The 19394-nt window shown below is 49.1% G+C and overlaps 2 protein-coding genes across 3 annotated transcripts; both read right to left on the minus strand.

The window, feature by feature from the left end:
* Nucleotides 1-375: 375 nt before the first annotated feature.
* On the minus strand, nucleotides 376-11626 carry ddi2 (DNA-damage inducible protein 2). Of its 2 annotated transcripts, XM_064305135.1 has the most exons (10): nucleotides 11112-11626; nucleotides 9394-9523; nucleotides 8380-8685; nucleotides 6613-6739; nucleotides 6009-6136; nucleotides 5294-5422; nucleotides 4741-4844; nucleotides 4286-4478; nucleotides 2676-2726; nucleotides 1846-2222 (listed from the first exon to the last, which is right to left on the minus strand). In XM_064305135.1, the coding sequence occupies exons 1-9, from the start codon at nucleotides 11247-11249 to the stop codon at nucleotides 2716-2718; spliced, it is 1266 nt and encodes a 421-aa protein (XP_064161205.1). In that variant the 5' UTR covers nucleotides 11250-11626; the 3' UTR covers nucleotides 1846-2222; nucleotides 2676-2715. The 2 variants fall into 2 exon arrangements, with proteins under 2 accessions (XP_064161204.1, XP_064161205.1); XM_064305134.1 differs by lacking the exons at nucleotides 4286-4478; nucleotides 4741-4844; nucleotides 5294-5422; ... (3 more) ...; nucleotides 9394-9523; nucleotides 11112-11626 and adding an exon at nucleotides 4069-4152 and having other exon boundaries at nucleotides 376-2222.
* A 692-nt stretch (nucleotides 11627-12318) lies between these two features.
* ddost (dolichyl-diphosphooligosaccharide--protein glycosyltransferase subunit (non-catalytic)) lies at nucleotides 12319-17421 on the minus strand. The gene is made up of 11 exons (XM_064305133.1): nucleotides 17157-17421; nucleotides 16708-16818; nucleotides 16445-16531; nucleotides 15952-16055; nucleotides 15682-15776; nucleotides 15340-15433; nucleotides 14321-14469; nucleotides 13724-13871; nucleotides 13490-13610; nucleotides 13081-13187; nucleotides 12319-12951 (listed from the first exon to the last, which is right to left on the minus strand). The coding sequence occupies exons 1-11, from the start codon at nucleotides 17365-17367 to the stop codon at nucleotides 12802-12804; spliced, it is 1377 nt and encodes a 458-aa protein (XP_064161203.1). The 5' UTR covers nucleotides 17368-17421; the 3' UTR covers nucleotides 12319-12801.
* Between the last annotated feature and the right edge of the window lie 1973 nt (nucleotides 17422-19394).

Genomic DNA, 19394 nt, shown 5'->3' on the forward strand with positions numbered 1-19394 from the left:
CTAGTGAGATTTTCTAGAAAACCCAAGGTGCAATTAAAAACAGCTTCCAGCCCAAGCTTCCATTTTCTCTCTACAAAATGGCACTCGGCAATCTGCGATGGTCTTTTCCTAAGCCCAAGGTCCAAGAAGATTCATAGCTCCTCTTTTAAAAACCCAAATCTGTACGAGAATTAAAGATGGCCGTCAAGCATTGTATTGTGACGAGAAGAAAACAAAAAGTAAAAGAAAGGGGAGAACTCAAAGACATGCCCGACCCCACGCCCCAAAAGCATGCCACCCTAAAACACCTGCCTGCAGCTGAACCAGCAAACGCTCACGCGCTTTTCACAACGCACCAACATCGTCTGGCGTGCCGATGAAAGAACATCACGTCCCCAGATTCTTACTTATTTTTATTTATTATTATAATTTTTTTTAAACTTCTATCACGCATATTGTCCCCAATAAAGTCCAGGAGCCTGCACTTTCCTCTTGACAGGCCAATGGGAGGGCAGACAGAGGTTGGGGGGGTGAAAGGTCGGGGCCCTGGCTCCGGCTGGGTACCCTGCGGAGGGCGGGTGTCTAGGAGGGCACAGTGATCTTGCGGGCCAGCAGCATGAGGAGCGCCAGTTCTACGTGGCCCTGGACCTGCTCCAGAGCCTCGGCCGCCTCTGAGGCAGAGAAGCCGGCCGCCTGGATCTTCTGGATGTGCGCCGCGGGGAAGCGATCGCTCGGAGCGCGTGGGGGAGGGGCCGCCGAGGAGGAGGAGGGAGGAAGAGGGCGGGAGACGTGCGGCGGAACGCGGGGGTCTTCGTCAGGCGCTGCCGGGGCGGCGCGGGGGGGGTCCGCGGTCGCCGGCGGGGCGTTTGGGGGAGCCACCTCCATCGGAGAGGGCAGGGGGTCGGGGGCGTTGGGGCCGACGGCTCGCCCGTCCGCCACGCCCCGCCCCAGCTGGCCCTCGGGGGGCTCCCGGAGCTCCAGGTCCTGCTGAGGTGGGGCGCTCACCTCCGGCTCCGACCCAGCCCTCCGCTCCACGTCCTCCATCTGCTCCCCGCCCGCCTCGCTGTCCCCACACGCCTTCTCCCCGTCCATGGCCTCCGCCTCCCCTCCCCCCGGGCTCCCCGCGTAGCCGGAGGGGGACCGGGAGCCGGCCGGACGGGCCGGGAGAGGCACGGGGGCGCTCTCGAGTCCGGCAGCGCCCGTTTCGGCAGCGGCGGTTGGCGCCCGGGCGCAGTCCAGCGCGGCGGGTTGAGACCGCGCGGCGGGACCGTCGTCCACCCCGTCGGCGTCTTCCCGGCAGGCGGGGGAGGGGGACGGGGAGGGGGTGGGGCTCCGTTCCTGGGACAGCATGTGTTTGTTAGCCACCAGCAGCTGGTGCAGCTCCTTCAGGGCGGCGGCCAGGGAGGGCATGGTGTCAAAGTTCGGCTGCTGCTCCCCTTCGGGCTGGTCTCTCTCGACGGGGGGGGTGGCCTGGGCCTCGAGGGGCGTGTCCATGGCCAGGTGGGAGGAGGGGCCGGAATCGCGGCGGGGCTGGGAAGCGAGGTCCCCCTCCCCGTGGAGACCGAGGCCGGGTTCCAGTTCAGGGTCGCGGGGAGCCGAGCAGGGGCGCTCAGCGCAAGCGGCGTCCATCTCCACCCCCCGCCCCTCCTCCTGCTCGTCCTGCTCGTCCTGCGCTCCCGAAACGCACGCGTGAGTGTTTTTGGCATCGGTCGACTGCGTCTCCTCCAGCTCCCGCCCCGTCTGCAGCGTGGAGGGCTCAGGGTGGGAGGGAGACGGGAGCGCGGGAGAACCCGTTCCGCCCCCCCCGCCCGCCCCCCCCACTTCCATGGCTGTGGGAGCGAGACTTTCGGCGTCTTCCGTATTCATAGAAACCTTTGGAGCGGATGTGGGGAGGTCCAGGGAGGCGGGAGGGGGCAGGGGTAGGGGTAGGGGGGAGGGGCCTGCTGTGGGAGGAGGAGGGGCCTGGGGCGGGGCCTCTGGTTCTGGGGTCTCCGGGGTCGCTGGGACCGGTGGTGCAGGTCCGGGGAGACCATAGGAAGGAGGATGGCTTTGGCTGGACCCTGAAGCAGACGCCCCCTGTGGCGGGTGGGGGAGCAGAGAGGCGGGGGCAGACTGAGACCTGTCCAGGGCGGGGCTCTGGGGGTGGCCGGGGGAAGGGGAGGGCAGGAGGGAGGTTTTGTCAGAAGGGGGGGATAGAGGGCACGGTTGGACTGGTGGTGAGGTAGTTTGTCCATCTTCAGTATCTATGGGATAAGTAATAATCAAACTCATCAATTTCAATGGCGGCATGCAAATCAGCTCTAAACTTGCAGGATAACAACATGCTTGGGAATCAAAGCCAAACCATGCAAAAAAAAAAAAGAAAATTAGAGCATACTTAGTTTACATTTCCATAGCATGACACAAGGAGACAAAATAATAATTGAGCCATCTTTCAAGATTTTGACAGTTCCTCTACTTTTCAATGTGTAAGGTAGGCCTTTGGCACTTTTGGCAAACTTGTACACGTATACATGGACTGCATTATCTCATAATTACTCGGACATTATGGGCAATGCTATCAATGTAGAATTACTGCCGATTCTGTGACCCTTCAATGAGGATTTGAAGCCTCATGCCTGTTTGGCCCATAAGGCCCAGAGCGGCCAGGCCGTTCGGACAGGGTTTTGGTTTCCCTGGTTACGGAGCTGCAGTACCTGCTCAGCGGCCCCCTCTCCAGCTGTCTGTCCACATGCATCACTGCTGCTCTGCTCAGGGTTAGACACACGACACACGAGACACACACACACACGCACACGCACGCACACACACAGCACACGAGACACACAGCACACACGCACACGAGACACACACACACACACGCACACGCACACGCGACACACACAGCACACGAGACACACACACACACACACACACAGCACACGAGACACACACACACGCACAGCACACGAGACACACACACACACACGCACAGCACACACGCACGCGCACACACACACACACACACACGCACACACACACACACACACACACACACACACGCACACACGCACACACGCACACACACACACAAACACAAACACAGCACACGGCATGCGAGAGGCAGAGAGTTAGCACTCACACAAAAGGCATGCACCAATTCACCACTCGGGCTCACTGCTGCTTTCATGATGCAAGGCAGGAGGTACAGCAGGCCCGGAAGCCAAGTGACCTCTGACCTCAGCGCTACAAAACTAAATTGGTCTGGTGAGGACGTGGTCACGTGACCTGCTGCAAACTGTGACAGGGTGCTAAGGAACATCAAAAATGTACTATGGCTATACAGGAATGAAGCACAATTTGGATTATAACCATAACTCCTCTTGCCATATCACAAGGGCTTCCTACAGAGAGAAAAGCTAAAACCTCACCAAAACAGGATGTTAAGAAAATGGTTAACACTAACATCAACCGCAGTTCTGGGATTTAGTTTGTTACCAGAAAACCATGATGCATATAGTTGTTGTGCGTGAGTGTGTGAATAGAACTCCTTGTGCGGGTTCAGGTGATGACATGCAGGGACCTCGTGGCTGAAATATGATCCAGCTCAGGAGCTGCTTCGGCTGCTTGCATCAACAAGGCTGGCAGCGGCTGAGCAAACATTTCGCGTGCAGTAGTGCTGTCGTGCCTGCCCCTTCTCTCGCGTGTGTAAGCTCTACTACCCCCCCAACCCACCCTCGCCCTCTCTCCTCACTCCCCTCATCCCCAATTCTGCTCAGCCCCTGGCTCTGTGACCCCCACCCCTCCTCCCCTATCCCCAATTCTGCTCAGCCCCCAGCCCTGTGACCCCCACCCCTCCTCCCCTATCCCCAATTCTGCTCAGCCCCCAGCCCTGTGACCCCCACCCCTCCTCCCCTATCCCCATTCTGCTCAGCCCCAGCCCTGTGACCCCACCCTCCTCCTCCCTATCCCTGATTCTGCTCAACCCCAGCTCTGTGACCCTCACCCCCTCCTCCCCGGCTCCGCCCCCGGCTCCCCCCCGCGCGGTCGCTCACCGCTCTCCTCCCCTGGCTCCGCCCCCCCTGGCCCCGTCCCCGCGCGCTCGCTCACCGCTCTCCTGCACGGATCTCTGCAGCGCCTCGGCCAGCTCGCGGTCGCTCACCCCCCCCCCCCCCCCGGCTCCGCCCCCCGGCGCGGTCGCTCACCGCTCTCCTGCACGGATCTCTGCAGCGCCGGCCAGCTCGCGGTCGCTCACCCCCCCCCCGGCCCCGCCCCCCACGCAGTCGCTCACCCCTCCCCCCGGCTCCGCCCCCGCGCGCTCGCTCACCGCTCTCCTGCACGGATCTCTGCAGCGCCTCGGCCAGCTCGCGGTCGGCGATCTCCTCGGGCTGCGTGTCCTCGCGGCTGTCCGCCCCGTAGGCCAGCCGGGCGCACTCGGGAAGCTCCGCCTCCGGCAGGAAGCGCGTCTCCGAGCCCGTGGTGCCGATGAGGAGCACGCTCTTCTTCAGGTCGATGGAACACTGAGCGCCGCCGGTCAGAGAGAAAGGTGAACGCGCACAGGAAGTGAGAGCAGCACTAGCGGACTAAAGAGGTACTACTCAGAGGTAACCATGACGACACCACAATCAAAGCCGGATCATTTTAGGAAGGGAGGACAGCGATTCAGCCAATGGTGACGAGCGAGAGAGAGGGAGAGGGAGAGGGAGAAAGAGAGGGAGGGAGAGGGAGAGAGAGAGAGAGAAAGAGACTGAAAGTGAATGAGAGAAAGAGAGAGAGGCAGACCTGGTGTCTCTTCAGCATGTCCAGCCCCAGCAGCATGTCCATGGGCTGGTCCTCTAGGATGGAGAAGGAGCAGGGCAGGAAGTCCCCCTCAATCTGGACCTGGGCTGGAAACATTAAACACACAAGGCCAAACCTGGTCAACGGCTAAGACAGTTATGCAAAGATCGCAAAACGGTACAGGCATAAACAACTGAACAACACACAGAGACACAGGGGCTATTAAACAGCACAGGGGGGACAATACCTGTGAAACAGGGGGATTTAAAGCGCTGAAATTTGTGATACTGAATTTTTTAAGAGGCAAAGAGTCTTGTTTCAGTTTCGTTTTAGTTCTATGGACAGGCGTGCTTCATATTTTTCTTTCAGTTTACAAATGTTTTTTTCATGGCCGGTTTAGTTTTAGTTTTGATTTACAATAATCTGAGACAGTACTGGGTGGATGAATCGAAACACAAAAACAGAGTTACGGTTTTAAGACAAAAAGCTACAAAAAGCAGTCAGCGGGCATGCAGGGGGGAAGGTAAGGCTGGCCGGGCAGGGACTGGCGACGCACCTAGATGCACCCTGCCGATGATTTTCTGGGTGCCCACGCCCTTGGCGATGCCCGCCCAGCGCCGATCCACCAGACGCATGATGTTGCATCGCTCCGCACACGCCTGGCTCATGATCGTCATCTGGGCCCCTGTGGGGAGGGGGAGCAGACGATGCAAGGGAAGAGAAAGAAGGGAAATACAGTGCAGTCCGTCAGTATTTGGACAGTGACAACATTTTTGTCATTTTGGTTCGGTCCTACAGCACGTTGGATATGAAATGAAACAATGAACACAAGGTTAAAATGCAGACTGTCAGCTTTAATATGAGGGTATATCAGGTGAACTGTGAAAGAACAGCAGTCCTTTTTATACAGTCAACTCATTTCAGGGTTACTCTTATGTATATGCATAAGAGGTATCCGTGTGTGTGTGTGTGTGTGTGTGAAGGGGGGCATACAGGCGTAGAAAGGGCAAAAGTGGGGTAAAAACAGAGGTGTTTGGGGAAGAGGACTGTTTATGGTCTATGGTTGGCTAGTACACATCCAGGCAGCAAACAAACCCATGCAAGTGTGTATACATCACACATCACACAGCTGTGACTACACAAACATCTCCCTGAGGCGTCTCCAGAGTTCAAAGGAAACAAACTGTGTCAACACGATCCTGGCAGCACAGACACCGCGGCACAACGGCACTCAAGCCACCGAGGAAGAGGACGGTGGCGGCGGCAGTCACCTGAGTCGACGAAGGCCTTGACGGGGTGGCCGTTGACCTTGCAGTTGATGTAGAGCATGACCACCTGGCCGAAGCTCTCGGGGGCCTCCTCCATGGCGATGGTCATGTTCTCCTCGATGTTGTGCTGCCTGGGAGGAAGAGCAGCGGCTGGGGATGAGTCAGTCCAGTGTGCAGGACTCACCCTGCTGTGTGTGACGGGGCCGCCGCCTCCATTGTCAGCGAAGGCCGTGTGACAAATGGAGCATGTGGGCATGCAGTGGTGCATGGAGTTATGCAGCACACTGCTTATCTGTCAATCAGAAGCCCGTATCCAGGGCGACGCACAATGGCCACAGTTAATGCAGTCTGTACCCTGTCGGCCCGGCTGAGTTCAAACAGGAGGTGTGAGTTAGTGTAAATATTCCATTCCTCTGGGCGCCACAGGAGCGTCCTGAGCAGGATACAAATCCTGTGTTTCTGTGTGTGTGTGTGTGTGTGTGTGTGTGTGTGTGTGTGTGTGTCAGTGCGTGTGTGTGTGTGTGTGTGTGTGTGTGTGTGAATGCGTGTGTGTGTGTGTGCGCATGTGTGTGTGTGTGTGCGCGAGTGTATGCCTGTGTGTGTGTACCTGATGTCCTCCTCTATCTTGGCCTGGGCCTCCAGGTCGAAGGGATCAGCAGTGAGCAGCCGGATCCTCTCCTGCTCTCTGCGCGCTCGCTCCTGCTGCTGCTCCAGCAGCACTTTGGTGAAGCGCTCTGTGGAGAGAGATGGGGGGAAGCACCTATTACATCACACTGCTCCTCTTACATCACACTGCTCCTTTTACATCACACTGCTCCTTTTACATCACACTGCTCCTTTTACATCACACCGCTCCTTTTACATCCACACCGCTCCTTTTACATCCACACCGCTCCTTTTACATCACACTGCTCCTTTTACATCACACTGCTCCTTTTACATCCACACTGCTCCTTTTACATCACACTGCTCCTTTTACACCACACTGCTCCTCCTACATCCACACTGCTCCTTTTACACCACACTGCTCCTTTTACATCACACCGCTCCTTTTACATCCACACCGCTCCTTTTACATCCACACCGCTCCTTTTACATCACACTGCTCCTATTACATCACACTGCTCCTTTTACACCACACTGCTCCTTTTACATCACACCGCTCCTTTTACATCACACTGCTCCTTTTACATCCACACTGCTCCTTTCACATCACACTGCTCCTTTTACATCCACACTGCTCCTTTTACATCACACTGCTCCTATTACATCACACTGCTCCTTTCACATCACACCGCTCCTCTTACATCACACCGCTCCTTTTACATCCACACCGCTCCTTTTACATCCACACTGCTCCTTTTACACCACACCGCTCCTTTTACATCCACACCGCTCCTTTTACATCACACTGCTCCTTTTACATCACACCGCTCCTCTTACATCACACCGCTCCTTTTACATCCACACCGCTCCTTTTACATCACACTGCTCCTTTCACATCACACTGCTCCTTTTACATCCACACTGCTCCTTTTACATCACACTGCTCCTTTTACATCACACTGCTCCTCTTACATCCACACTGCTCCTCTTACATCCACACCGCTCCTTTTGCATCACACTGCTCCTTTTACATCACACCGCTCCTTTTACATCCACACTGCTCCTTTTACATCACACTGCTCCTCTTACATCACACTGCTCCTTTTACACCACACTGCTCCTCTTACATCCACACCGCTCCTTTTGCATCACACTGCTCCTTTTACATCCACACCGCTCCTTTTACATCACACTGCTCCTTTTACACCACACTGCTCCTTTTACATCACACCGCTCCTTTTGCATCACACTGCTCCTTTTACATCCACACTGCTCCTTTTACATCCACACTGCTCCTTTTACACCACACTGCTCCTCCTACATCCACACCGCTCCTTTTACACCACACTGCTCCTTTTGCATCACACTGCTCCTTTTACCCCACACTGCTCCTTTTGCATCACACCGCTCCTTTTGCTTAAAGGTGCCCTTATCCACACCACCTTACACAGTCGGCTTCGTTTATTTATACAGATGGATATTTTCAGTGAAACAACTCAGGTTACAGGCCTAAGCAGACGCAACAGCAGCGGATCAGAAGGAATATAAACCTTTAAGCTCTGAGTAGCACAGCCAGTTCCGACACCAGCACACTATATGCCTGCATATCAGCTTTCCCAGCACACATGCGCACACAATCACTTCCACTGTGGAGCCATCTCTACTGCCATCAGATAGTGTGACTCGCACTGGGATTAGTCTTAATGGACACCCTTCCCCTGTGACAGCATCCAATACACCTGACGTTGAAGATGCTAGCAAGCCTCACCCAAGTCTCCGCTCAGCAGGGCTTCAGCCAATGGGGGATTCCTCTCCTTCAGTAGCGACAGTTCGTGTGGATTAGCCAGCAGCATCTCTCGGAGCAGAGCGGGGTCATCCAATCCCTGCGGAGAGGAGGCGGAGCCTGTAAGAGAAGGGGGCGGGGGAGGGACAGGAGCTTGCTCCGGCTGCTGTGGCTGCTGCTGCTGCTGCCGCTCTTGCGTATTTTGGCTTTGTCTCTGCTGTTGCGAGGGGGGCCGACGCCCCGAGGAGGTGCCCGGGACCGCGATGGAGCTGAAGTCTATGCGGGGGAGGCCTGAGAGAGGGAGACACAGGGAGAGAGAGACGGCAAATGAGGAAAAGGGAGGATTATTTCTTCATTGGGGTGGCTCAGGTGACGAGAGAGTAGAAGGCAGAGAGGACGGGGGGAGAGTAGAACAGAGAGAAAGAGAAAGACAGAAGGAGAGAAGCTGGGTAAGTGAGAATTTCTGGGGAAATGATTTGGGTGGAAGGAGTTAAGGGAGTAAAAAGGAAATTGAAGGTTATAAGGGTTGAGAGTCAGAGGCTGAAGGTGTGGTCAAAGAATGAAGGGAGTGGTAAGGAAGGAAAGAAGGCAGCCACAAATTTTTTAAAAAGACAATTTTCCCCCTTTCTGAAGCCTGTTACAGAGACGTTTTGAGAGAAGGGAGAATTTGTGACCCATGGGGGAAAAGAAACCTGTCCCCAAACCAGCCTTTGACCTCCTCTTCATTTACCGTAGTAAATCCTTAGCCCATTTTATTGTCCTCCAGCACTGTAGGCCCCTCTCAGGTGAAATGATCATCTCTGGATCAACACCCCCACACAAGTGCTGTGCAGATTCACTGAGCTTTAAACAAAACCTCAGTGGCCCGTCCTATTCACACAGCCCACTCCGCCACCGATCCACGTGCTATATAGCTCGGTGAGTCAGAACATCATTTGCATACCAGAAAAACCAAAAAAAAAGAAAAAAAACAGAAACAAGGCCGCTATTCCGCCGTACCTGGGAAAGAGGGCTGGGGCGGCGGCGCCCGTCGTTCTGCCTGCCGGAGCACCACCACGTCCCCGTCCTTCAGCCCGTACGTCCCAAGGGCACGGGTGGGGTCCTGCAAGGGCTGTTCTGCGTAGGATATCTGGCCAGAGAGAGAGAGAGAGAGCAGACGGCACTGTGAGACCCAGATATCCCTCACACACACACGGTGTGAGGCTTTCAGCTTGTGCCAGACATGTCTCCACTGTGTATATAATTCCTTCTTCTTTCCGGCTCCTCAATGCTGATGACATGATCCAATGCTATGATGCATATAGGTAATGCTATGAAACAGGCTAAGCCTGAAAAGTGTGAGCATTCACCGAGTATCCAGTCAAAAACTGGACAACAAAACCCATTTAACACTCTATGCCCATGAAACAAGTTAGGCGGAAAAAGAGTACAACACATTCTTGTTCAGTTATTTGACACTGCCATGAAATCAATGAGAATATTATGGAACATTGCTGCCAATATAAACATAGCCTTAAAATGATATAAGAAAAGTAACCCTCCAGTAAAGTAAACAAATGCCTGAAAATACCAGTAAATTGGTGAAAAACTACCACAAAACACCTAAAAAGTTCTAAATTCTGACACTTACAGAGATACATTACAACATATTTTTGTCCTAGGATAGTCAATATTTACTGCATGTTATCTGCTCTGTTGACAGTATACTTAAGTATCCAGTATAACCTTTACTCTTGTAACCTGCAGGACAGGGATCACACAGGGATCACACTGGAATCAGCGTGGACTTAATGAGAGTTCATTACACCACAGGCCACGCAAAACCAATAACCTCACCACAATCCTGGAACATCTTGAACAAAAGAAGTCACCAAGTTATCACTTCTACTTTCACAAAACTAAGAACATCCTTCATATCTAAGGTTATTCCTGCTCGGAACAAGGGCAAACCACATTGAAACGAAATTGAAAATGAATTCAATTTAATGCGCAGTACACTGCACCTTACAAGTATTGCCATTATTATATATATCCAATGTGATACTGTGCTCATAATAACATTACAGTCAAACGTTCATATCGCTACTGTAACGTTCATATCGCTACTGTCTATTTGCAGTTATCAATGTTTGCAGGGCATAGATGTACCTAGAAATACTAGGCTAGCTAAGTTTGCCAGGGAATTAGCTTGCACAGTATCTATCTGAAGATTGTCTTTTGACCAGTGTTGAATTACTTTCGGTATAGGTGTGGACGGGTGAGTTCATAACAAATACATTCCATTCTTCGATCATTTTAGTGTTTTGAGATCAAGTCGTTTAGTAAGCTAGCAAGCTATTCTGCGGTCAGGATTCTAAGATATCAACTAACAAGTTGGCAAGGTAGTAATAAGCTATTCATAACGCTATATCATTACTGTCCTTACTCTGAACAGTGCAAGCCTCGACGATGAATAAAAGACGTGAGCTAGCGGGTTATATACATACTGAGAGATAATTAAGGTTAGTTGACTAGCTAGCTTCATTGATTATTAATGGATTGCAATCTGGAAAAATATCGCTGGTTGGTCCCAGACATTAGGGTTAGCATTAAAAGCAGGTAAGTCGGCTATTATTGGTTTGCCATATTGGTACAACCAGCTGCTAGCTGGCTAGTTAGCATTAGCACTAACTAATATTAGCACGTTAGCCAGCCACCCCATGAGTTCACTGGTTCACCTGTATTTCCGCAGCCGGTATTCCAGATTCTAATTCACACAGAGCCACAAAGTCCCTCACTTCGAGCTCAGGTGACACGTCCAAGGAAAATGTTATTTCCGGGCGGTCCCTCGGAGCGCAGAATACGGTCACCAGCATTGCGCTTTTGGGTAGGTTGTGTCACTTTAACCCGCGGTGGACAGGCGTCGCTTCTCCAACTAGCTAGCAAAGCTTTAATGTTTAGTTTGGCTAGCAATGTAGCTAGCAAGCTAAGATTTCCAAATCTCACAAAACTCCGACGATAGTGAATTCTTCTTAATTTTCCCCTATTTCGTGGTGTGGAGTGCCAGTGACTGACCCACACATGTAGTATTATAGCGAAACTAGTACACAGCTCAAGAAAAGCAACACAGTTCTTTTTTTTTTCTTCGACTCGCACCCACTTCCTCGACGTTGCCACACTGCCGTAAATTAATTTAGCTGCTGCTGCACAAAGCATGACTGTCGTGCGCTTGAGTGGGTGGAGCGGGTGAGTCAAAGGGGGTCGTAAAACGCCGCTTCCCACCTTGGAAGGTGGTGTTACTTCCGTGGGATTGAAGACGAAAATATCGATATTATAGTTTCTGGACTAACCGCCAGAATAAATAGCTGTAGATCGTTATACGAGTTTTTTTTTATTTTTTATAACGCACAAGTACCAACAGGAAAATTGTTTTGTTCCTTCCCTTCACTCACATAATTCAGAGATGGGTTGTTTCGCTACACATTCACGTTCATTCACGTCTTGGGAGAATTCATCTTGGCTTTGTGCTATTCAATAGGCTATATTAGGTTGCTTGCCTAATTACATGTTGTTTTTTTGAAAAGGCACAATTAGGCTAATCACTGGCACTCCAAATCAGTGAGGTGCAGATCCCAAATTTGTGTATCAGGTTATAATGGACAATGAAGAACACATGAGAATAAGCCATTCAGCATTGAGTCTGTCTTCCTATTCATATATACAGGGCTGTGTGTATGCTGGTTTTGATTCCAAGTGATCATATGTGCTCATTTGTATGGTAACCAAATGAGGAAATGCATGCACACACACACACACACATCTTCCTAACATGTGCACATGCATATTAGGCTTGTCAATTTAAATCTAAATCCCACGCAGACACGACTGTAAAATTCACTTCATAGTCACACATTTCACCAAGAAATAACTCATAAACATTCAAACTTCTTTGGGTGGAGGGGAATGTCAACATTTTATTGTGTATTTTTCTGGGTAAAAAATAAGGGCATTAAAAAAACAAAACAATCTTGACATGACAGCAAACATGATACACCCGGACCTTGTTAAAAAGATCACCAAATCACCACAGAAAGATGATAAAAAAATAACAGTGCATTTCCCCCCCCAATTTCCTCAGGCCTTGGCTTTAAGTTAACTGACATTTCAAACTGAATCAAAAAGAAGGAAATGATTTAAATACCCCCTCCCTATTCTTCCTCTACCACACCCAAAATCAAGCCATTTGTTAGAACAAGTGATTTTGTTTCTTTCTGTTCCCCTTTACCGCCAGCAGAATCTCTCCTTTTAAGTCTTCCACACATCCTTTGTCCCCCACTCGCCCTCCAACCACATCCATCACTCCAGGACCATCTGCTGCTCTCCCCAATCATTTCTTCAGCCTACTCTGCCACCCCTTCCCCTCCCCTCCTACTCGGCCTTCTCCTTCTCCTTCATGTGGAGGAAGACTATGCTGAAGATGAAGAGGCCGCCCATCATGGAGAACACGCTGGCGTAGTACGGGTATGCAGAGGGGATGAAGCGCTCATACTGCGTGTGCTGCAAAGGACGCACAGACACCTACGGCCAAGGAGACACAAGATTAGCCACTCACTGTTAGCCATTCACCTGTCCATCTGCAGGAGGATAACAAAAAATCCAGAAAATCAACATGCTAGTTTAGAGAGCCATTCTCTCAGGTGTTCTTACCTGGGTAGAAGAATACAGGTGTGTGTACCCTAGTCTGTTGTAGTCCACCTTGAACTGGAACACTCCATACACATCAGGCAGCTTAAACTGAACGCTGTACTTCCCCCCTGTCAAGGTGAAGAATCATACTACATGATGTATGCATCAACAAACAATCAGGAAATAAAGGAAAAGAAACACGCGCAAATCAAAAGTATGTGAACTTGGGTCCTACATTAAATATACAAACGTGAGATAAGGACCGCACCTCCATAAAATATTTTTATAGATCTTTTATTTGCACGGACATGTACATTCAACAACAACCAATCAGAAACGACACTGGAGAACCGCTAGCCATGCAAGTCGAATCATGTGGTTCAGCTTGTTCCCACCAAGTTCTATGTGAACAGAAAAGACCCCCACATACCGTTCTTCTTGAGGTAAGTGCGGACGAACGGGTCAATCCTGACAAACTCCAGCTGGATGTCGTCTCCGTCGAAGGGGACCCATTGACCCTCCGACAGCTGCTCGATTACGATGCTGTACTCCTGGAGGAGGAACAGGAGGGAGCAGCCGAAACAGAGATCAGAAACAAACAATGCGGAGAACATACAAACGCCATGGGGTAGAGGAATATGCACTGAACACACGACTGACTCACCACGAGGTCGGTGATGGTGTAGGCAGCAGGGGGCGTGCTCTCCCCGACCGGGTGATGGGTGACGGCCCCGACGCGGAGAACTCCTTCCTCCTTGAACGCCCAGCGAGAGAGCGCCTCGGCCAGCTCCTTGTTGCCCGTCTGCTCGTGCCTGCGGGGACAGAACCAACGCCCCACTGCTCAACATGCAAGACAGGCATGTTTGTGTTGAGGAAGGCGCATTTCACACACAGGAAGGCTGCGTTCCAGCCATTTTGAACAGGGAGAGCAGCCCTGAGGTTCAAAAAGGAGGCCAAAACACTGCTTTGGGAGAGGTTTTTTTTGATGGGAGATGGAGTCCATGGCTTGGCTAGACTGAATGCATGTTCAATAATCAATATGGAGTGTGGACTGGCACAGTAAACCTCAACAGCCACTCAGTTGGATTTATGACCAGAGAAGGCATATTAAGATCACCATGGTGCCCTTGAAACACAGCCATGCCCTTTAATCCGTAACTGCCATCTTGTTTAAAGTTACAAAAAAAAAAAAAAAACCTGACCAAATGCCAGAACAGCAGGGCAGGACAGGTGAATGTCTGCGCAGGTGCATGATGCTTACCTCTGGGAACCGGGTGTGGCCTTCTGGACAGGGGAGTTGAAGAAGGCGTCACTGAAGAAATGCAGAGATCCACTGAAGACCACCCTTGCATTGTTCCTGGCCTGGAGACCAGCGATCAGCAGCGTGTTCTTCCCCACTGCATGGGGGTACTGAGAAGGGAGAAAGGGCCCCTGTTAAACACGCCTTCTCCATGCAAACGTACAAATCAATATTTACTATTAAGCAGGATCTAGAACATATCTACCTCCTGCCCTAACATTACCATAGATTAAAAATAACTAAAACACACATTTTATAACTTTCTACAATTCCAGTTACCAGTGAGCAAAGCCTCATTGCTGTATTTGCAGTGTCCATTACAGTCACTAGGGTAAATTTGAGAGCTCCGTGTAAACAGGTGTGCATTTAACCCTGTTCTTCTGGATTTTGCTTGCTCAGGATTCCATGAGGTGAATACAAATGTATACGTGTTCATAAATGCAGCATTTGCATAACAGAATCATAGCCAGTGATATAACACCTTTCCTTAAATATATACTCAGCGCTCCTCCACTTAGTTTACCCACATGCATGCGGAAAAGACTATTCCCACTATAATTCTGATATCTCACTGACTATTAGCACAGCTGACATATGTCTTCTTCACTTACAAAACACATATTGGTAAATGGCACTTGTGGAAGTAAGGACCACTGCACAATGTTTCTAACATTAAAGCATGTCTAGGTATTTAATATTTTCAGATATTAGATAGACTGAATCAGACCTGGGTCAAATATGTATTTGTTTTGGAATCAAAAACTTTTCTGCGCTCTATTCATCTTGTCAGGTGTAACTGAGCCTGCCAATATGACCAGAAGGGGGCACTTATTGAGAGTTTTGTCATTGACTCCAATGATCCAGACAAGATCTGTAAAGCGTAGAGAAATATTTGAATCCAAAACAAATACGTATTTGATCCAGGTCTGGACTGAATACATGTTTTCCCCTCCAGAGACAGAAGCTGAAGGGCAGCTTACCTGTGTGATGGGCCGGTCAGGGAAAAAGGAGTAAGAAGTTGAGGAACCAGTCAGGATGTCCAGCACCAGGGGGTTATCAGGGTCAGCCACCATACTGAGCAACAAGAGCCATCAGCACACAACCATGAGTTACCAATGAAAACAGAACTGCATCAAATATCCCATCAGGCATCTGTACATTATGTTTTTCAATTTATAAATTTTAAAAAGATAAGTATATGTTTATTTTGCCCCAATGAACACTTCAAAATGAAATACAAAATAGTGATTGTACTTTGAGTGCTGATCCTTTCATTACACTACTTCAAACATGGGCAAGCAAGTCCAAATGGGGTGACTCACCCAACGCCCTTAAAGAGAATGGGCTTTTCTGTTGGCTTGCCAACAATAGTGGGAGCCTTCAGCAGGTTCTCTGGGTCTGCAACAATCAGAGTGTGCTGTAGACACAATGGTAACAAGAGGTGAGTACAGAACTGGAGAATACTCTACAAATTAACTTCACATAAAATGAACTTTAATTCAAGGTTAAAATTGTGGCAGAAGCGCAACAATCCAAAGCTTGTAGTGGTGCTAACTGGAAGGTCTCAAGATTTACAGTCCACTTCCACTGACCTCGCCCGGATCCAACACGTCATAGTTGTGGTGGTCAATCACTGCCGTTTTCTCCTCATCAAACTCGATCCCACACTCGCTGCCGAGCTCTCTGAGTGGGTCGCCTGATGGGTGAGGAGATGGAAAAGCAGGTGGGTAAAGCCAGAAATAGACAGTCCACGTTGCCCAAGTCTAAGAATGTATTGATGCACATAAGTTTGCTTATTTTTCCATTCTACATCAGCCGTTTACTGCCTAACGCTGACAGAATTCACATTTACAAGTATGTGAAAACAAACGGAAGTGCAAAGTATACCCCACAACCAAAAGTAGAACAAAAAAAATCAAGACAGGGAACACATTTGAAGAACAGTTAAAAGAATGTTTCTTTTCTAATCCTCAAGGGCAACAGCACCCTCTTCCAGATTTGCATGATATAACACCAAACCAATCATAACCTATCCTAACCTAAGAGAAAAGGTATGTTTCTCTCATCTACTGGTCAGGGATTTACCGATATCGGAACTGGCAGCGACAAGGACGTTTCCCCCTCCATCAATGAAAGCCGTGATAGTTTCGACGTTGATGTTGCCCCCGAAATCTGAAACATTATGGAAACTTTATCATCACAAAAAAGAACAGCGCATGTCAGACTCCCTTCCTTATGATGAAATTGTGTGTACCCAACATGACAAGGATTGGTCCAAGAATCAAGTGCGAAACAAATGCAATAGTCCACACTTGACACAGTTGCGCCAATCAGAAGCATAAACTCACCTTCCACGGACGGAGAGAAAAGGATAAGGTGATCATATAGGAACTGGCCGTATTTGATTAGCGAGAGACCAGGATCGTCAGCAGTCTTGAATGTCAAGTCGAATCCACGATCTGAAAGCATGAAGAATCAATGTCAAGTTGCAACGTTCTGAACATTAAAGTTGCTAACAGAATAGCAAAACAACCTGTAAAAATACGCGATAAGCTAAGAAGAAACGCCAAATAATACAAAATAGTACCGTCATCTCAGTTTATCACTAGATATCAAATAATCGGATCGGGCCTGCTTTATCTCGCAGGCTAGAAGGCAAATGGCAATGTAGCTAAGATTTAAAATGCAAGATAATTATAATTCAGCGAAAATTCTCAAATTACCAAAACGAATACACTCTGCACATAATACAATTAGTTATTATCAGGAAACGATTCAAACTGAGTCGTGAACTCACCGGTTAAACTGCGGAAGAAAATTGAATGGGTGTCTTTGATGTTCAGGTTATCCAGCAGGACTAGCGTCTTTCCATCGGCCAATGCAGTATGCAACGTGCCTAAAAGCACCAAAAGGAACACGAAAAGACTTTGCGCTTTGTTTTTAGGTCCAGTGACACCCAGTCTATTAAAACTGGACCGAAACCTCGCACACACTCCTTCCACGGCCATGTTTCCTATTAGAGCGACGTCAGCGCTATAAGCGTCACCTTTCAACTTGCACCAGCCATCCAATGACATTCCAGAATCATGAGATCTGAATATTACACCAAGGCAACAGACATTACCGTAAAGTGTTCGTCTAGGGTCGCGAAAAAAAAGAACAAGAATACATACATGCAATAGAAATTCGACCTCTTGCACTTTAGAAATGAATTTTGTGCAAAACAACACAGAACGTTTTATATTATCGTTTATCTTGAGGACTAATATTTATTATAGCTGGTAGGGGCTATTCTGTTATAGGCGAATTGTCTCGAGTTGACCAATCAAAACCCGACAGCTCTACACGACCAGAGAAGAATAAAAGACAAAGAGAGATGCGGCATCGTTGATTTTCTGCCGTTGTTAAGTGTGCTGTTCTACTCACAAACTAAACGAGTCATATATTTTTATGCCCAGGTAGTCAGTTAAATATTCTAATGAAAATTCAAATTAGACAACACTGACATTTTATGAAAAATATTTTTATGAACCACTTTATATCGTACACTTTCATTTAGTATAGTAATGAAGCAGAACTGACATTTTCCTGGGAAGCAGTTGTATTTCCAGATTGAATAACTTGCAGTTGGTCATTGTTCGGCTGTAGCGCATGTCCAATAAATGTCCCGAAGGAATATATTTCAGTAGGCTAGCAATTTCCATTTAACACTGATTCCTAGTTGTGGATCTTGTTAGTTTCCCCTTTGTCTTTGTTCAAGCACCTTTCTTCCCGGCGAAAGAGCTTCACGAGCCCTCGACAGTTCTTGTCATACAGAAAAAGATTCTGCTCATGAAAACGCAGTGAAGTGCAGACATAATAGACAGACAGTGATAGCAGACGCAAAGGTAATGTGAACTATTGGCCTGAAGACAAGAAGGAAGCCTGTGAAGACCGGATAAGGGGATAACGTGAAAAGAAAAAAAGATTATCGAGAATGTGAGCATGTGCACTGTTAGACGGTGTCCACAAGGGGGAGACAACGCACAGCGTTATTTTCTCTTCCGTGTCCACAAGAACATAATACTTCAGTTTCATTTGTTACCAGGCCATCGTGAACTCTGACATGGCTCAAGAAGCACCAGCACTTGACAAAAGTCTTTATTCCAGATTATTTCGCTTCAGTGCAGCCAATTATTGGGGTGACAGTGGATGCGGCTGGTCGGCTGCCTGGACTGTTGAAACCAAACTGGAGAAAGATATAAAGATATTGGAAAGGGGAAGTGAAAGGTAGAATCCCTGTTATTGCTTGTTCATTTTTTAAATGTTACCACAGCCATCACAGACAAAGGTCTTATTTCTGATATGCTGTCAAAAAGGAGCAATCCCTGTGTTAATCCTTCCCTGTGCAGCGGACACAGGGATGTTGAGGGACCATCTCTCGCACAGGGTAAAACTGACACCACAGCCCCTAGATACAAATATCACCATGTTTCAGCAGCTTTTTTTGTACATTTGCTCATGTATAGTATGGCTTCATCCCCCAGTGGTACACAGACAACATAAACATTGTGACTACAACACCAAAAATAAGTTATTCTTAGGACCGCCCACATTTACGGTGTTAGGAAACTGGAGATAACAATTAGAAAAAAATAAACAAAAAATTAATTCCACATACTTTGTTTTACACAGCACTTAATATTTTTATTCATCAGCTAAATGGTAAATGGACTGCATTTATATAGCACTTTTATCCAAAGCGCTTTACAATTGATGTCTCTCATTCGCCAGAGCAGTTAGGGGTTAGGGGTTAGGTGTCTTGCTCAAGGACACTTCGACACGCCCAGGGCGGGGTTTGAACCGGCAACCCTCCGACTGCCAGACAATCGGTCTTACCTCCTGAGCTATGTCGCCCCTGAGCTACCCTCCAAAATCCTTGCTTCCATTTTGGCACCCTTCCATTTAAACCAAAATGGAGGTCTGGCTTAGTCCTGGAAGCCCTGCTTGCGTAGCAGGGAACTCAAGCCCAGACAACAAAATAGTGTAATTACGC

This window comes from Anguilla rostrata, chromosome 13 (assembly GCF_018555375.3).
Source record: "Anguilla rostrata isolate EN2019 chromosome 13, ASM1855537v3, whole genome shotgun sequence".
Lineage (NCBI taxonomy): Eukaryota > Metazoa > Chordata > Actinopteri > Anguilliformes > Anguillidae > Anguilla > Anguilla rostrata.

Coding starts and splice junctions, on each gene's coding strand:
- ddi2 (XM_064305134.1), bottom strand. CDS start 1,845: ATGAATACGGAAGACGCCGAAAGTCTCGCTCCCACAGCCATGGAAGTG.
- ddost (XM_064305133.1), bottom strand. CDS start 17,367: ATGGCCGTGGAAGGAGTGTGTGCGAGGTTTCGGTCCAGTTTTAATAGA. Junction 16,819..17,156: donor TTTCTTCCGCAGTTTAACCG/GTGAGTTCACGA, acceptor TCATGCTTTCAG/ATCGTGGATTCGACTTGACA. Junction 14,470..15,339: donor CTGACCGGCCCATCACACAG/GTAAGCTGCCCT, acceptor CTCCCTTCTCAG/TACCCCCATGCAGTGGGGAA.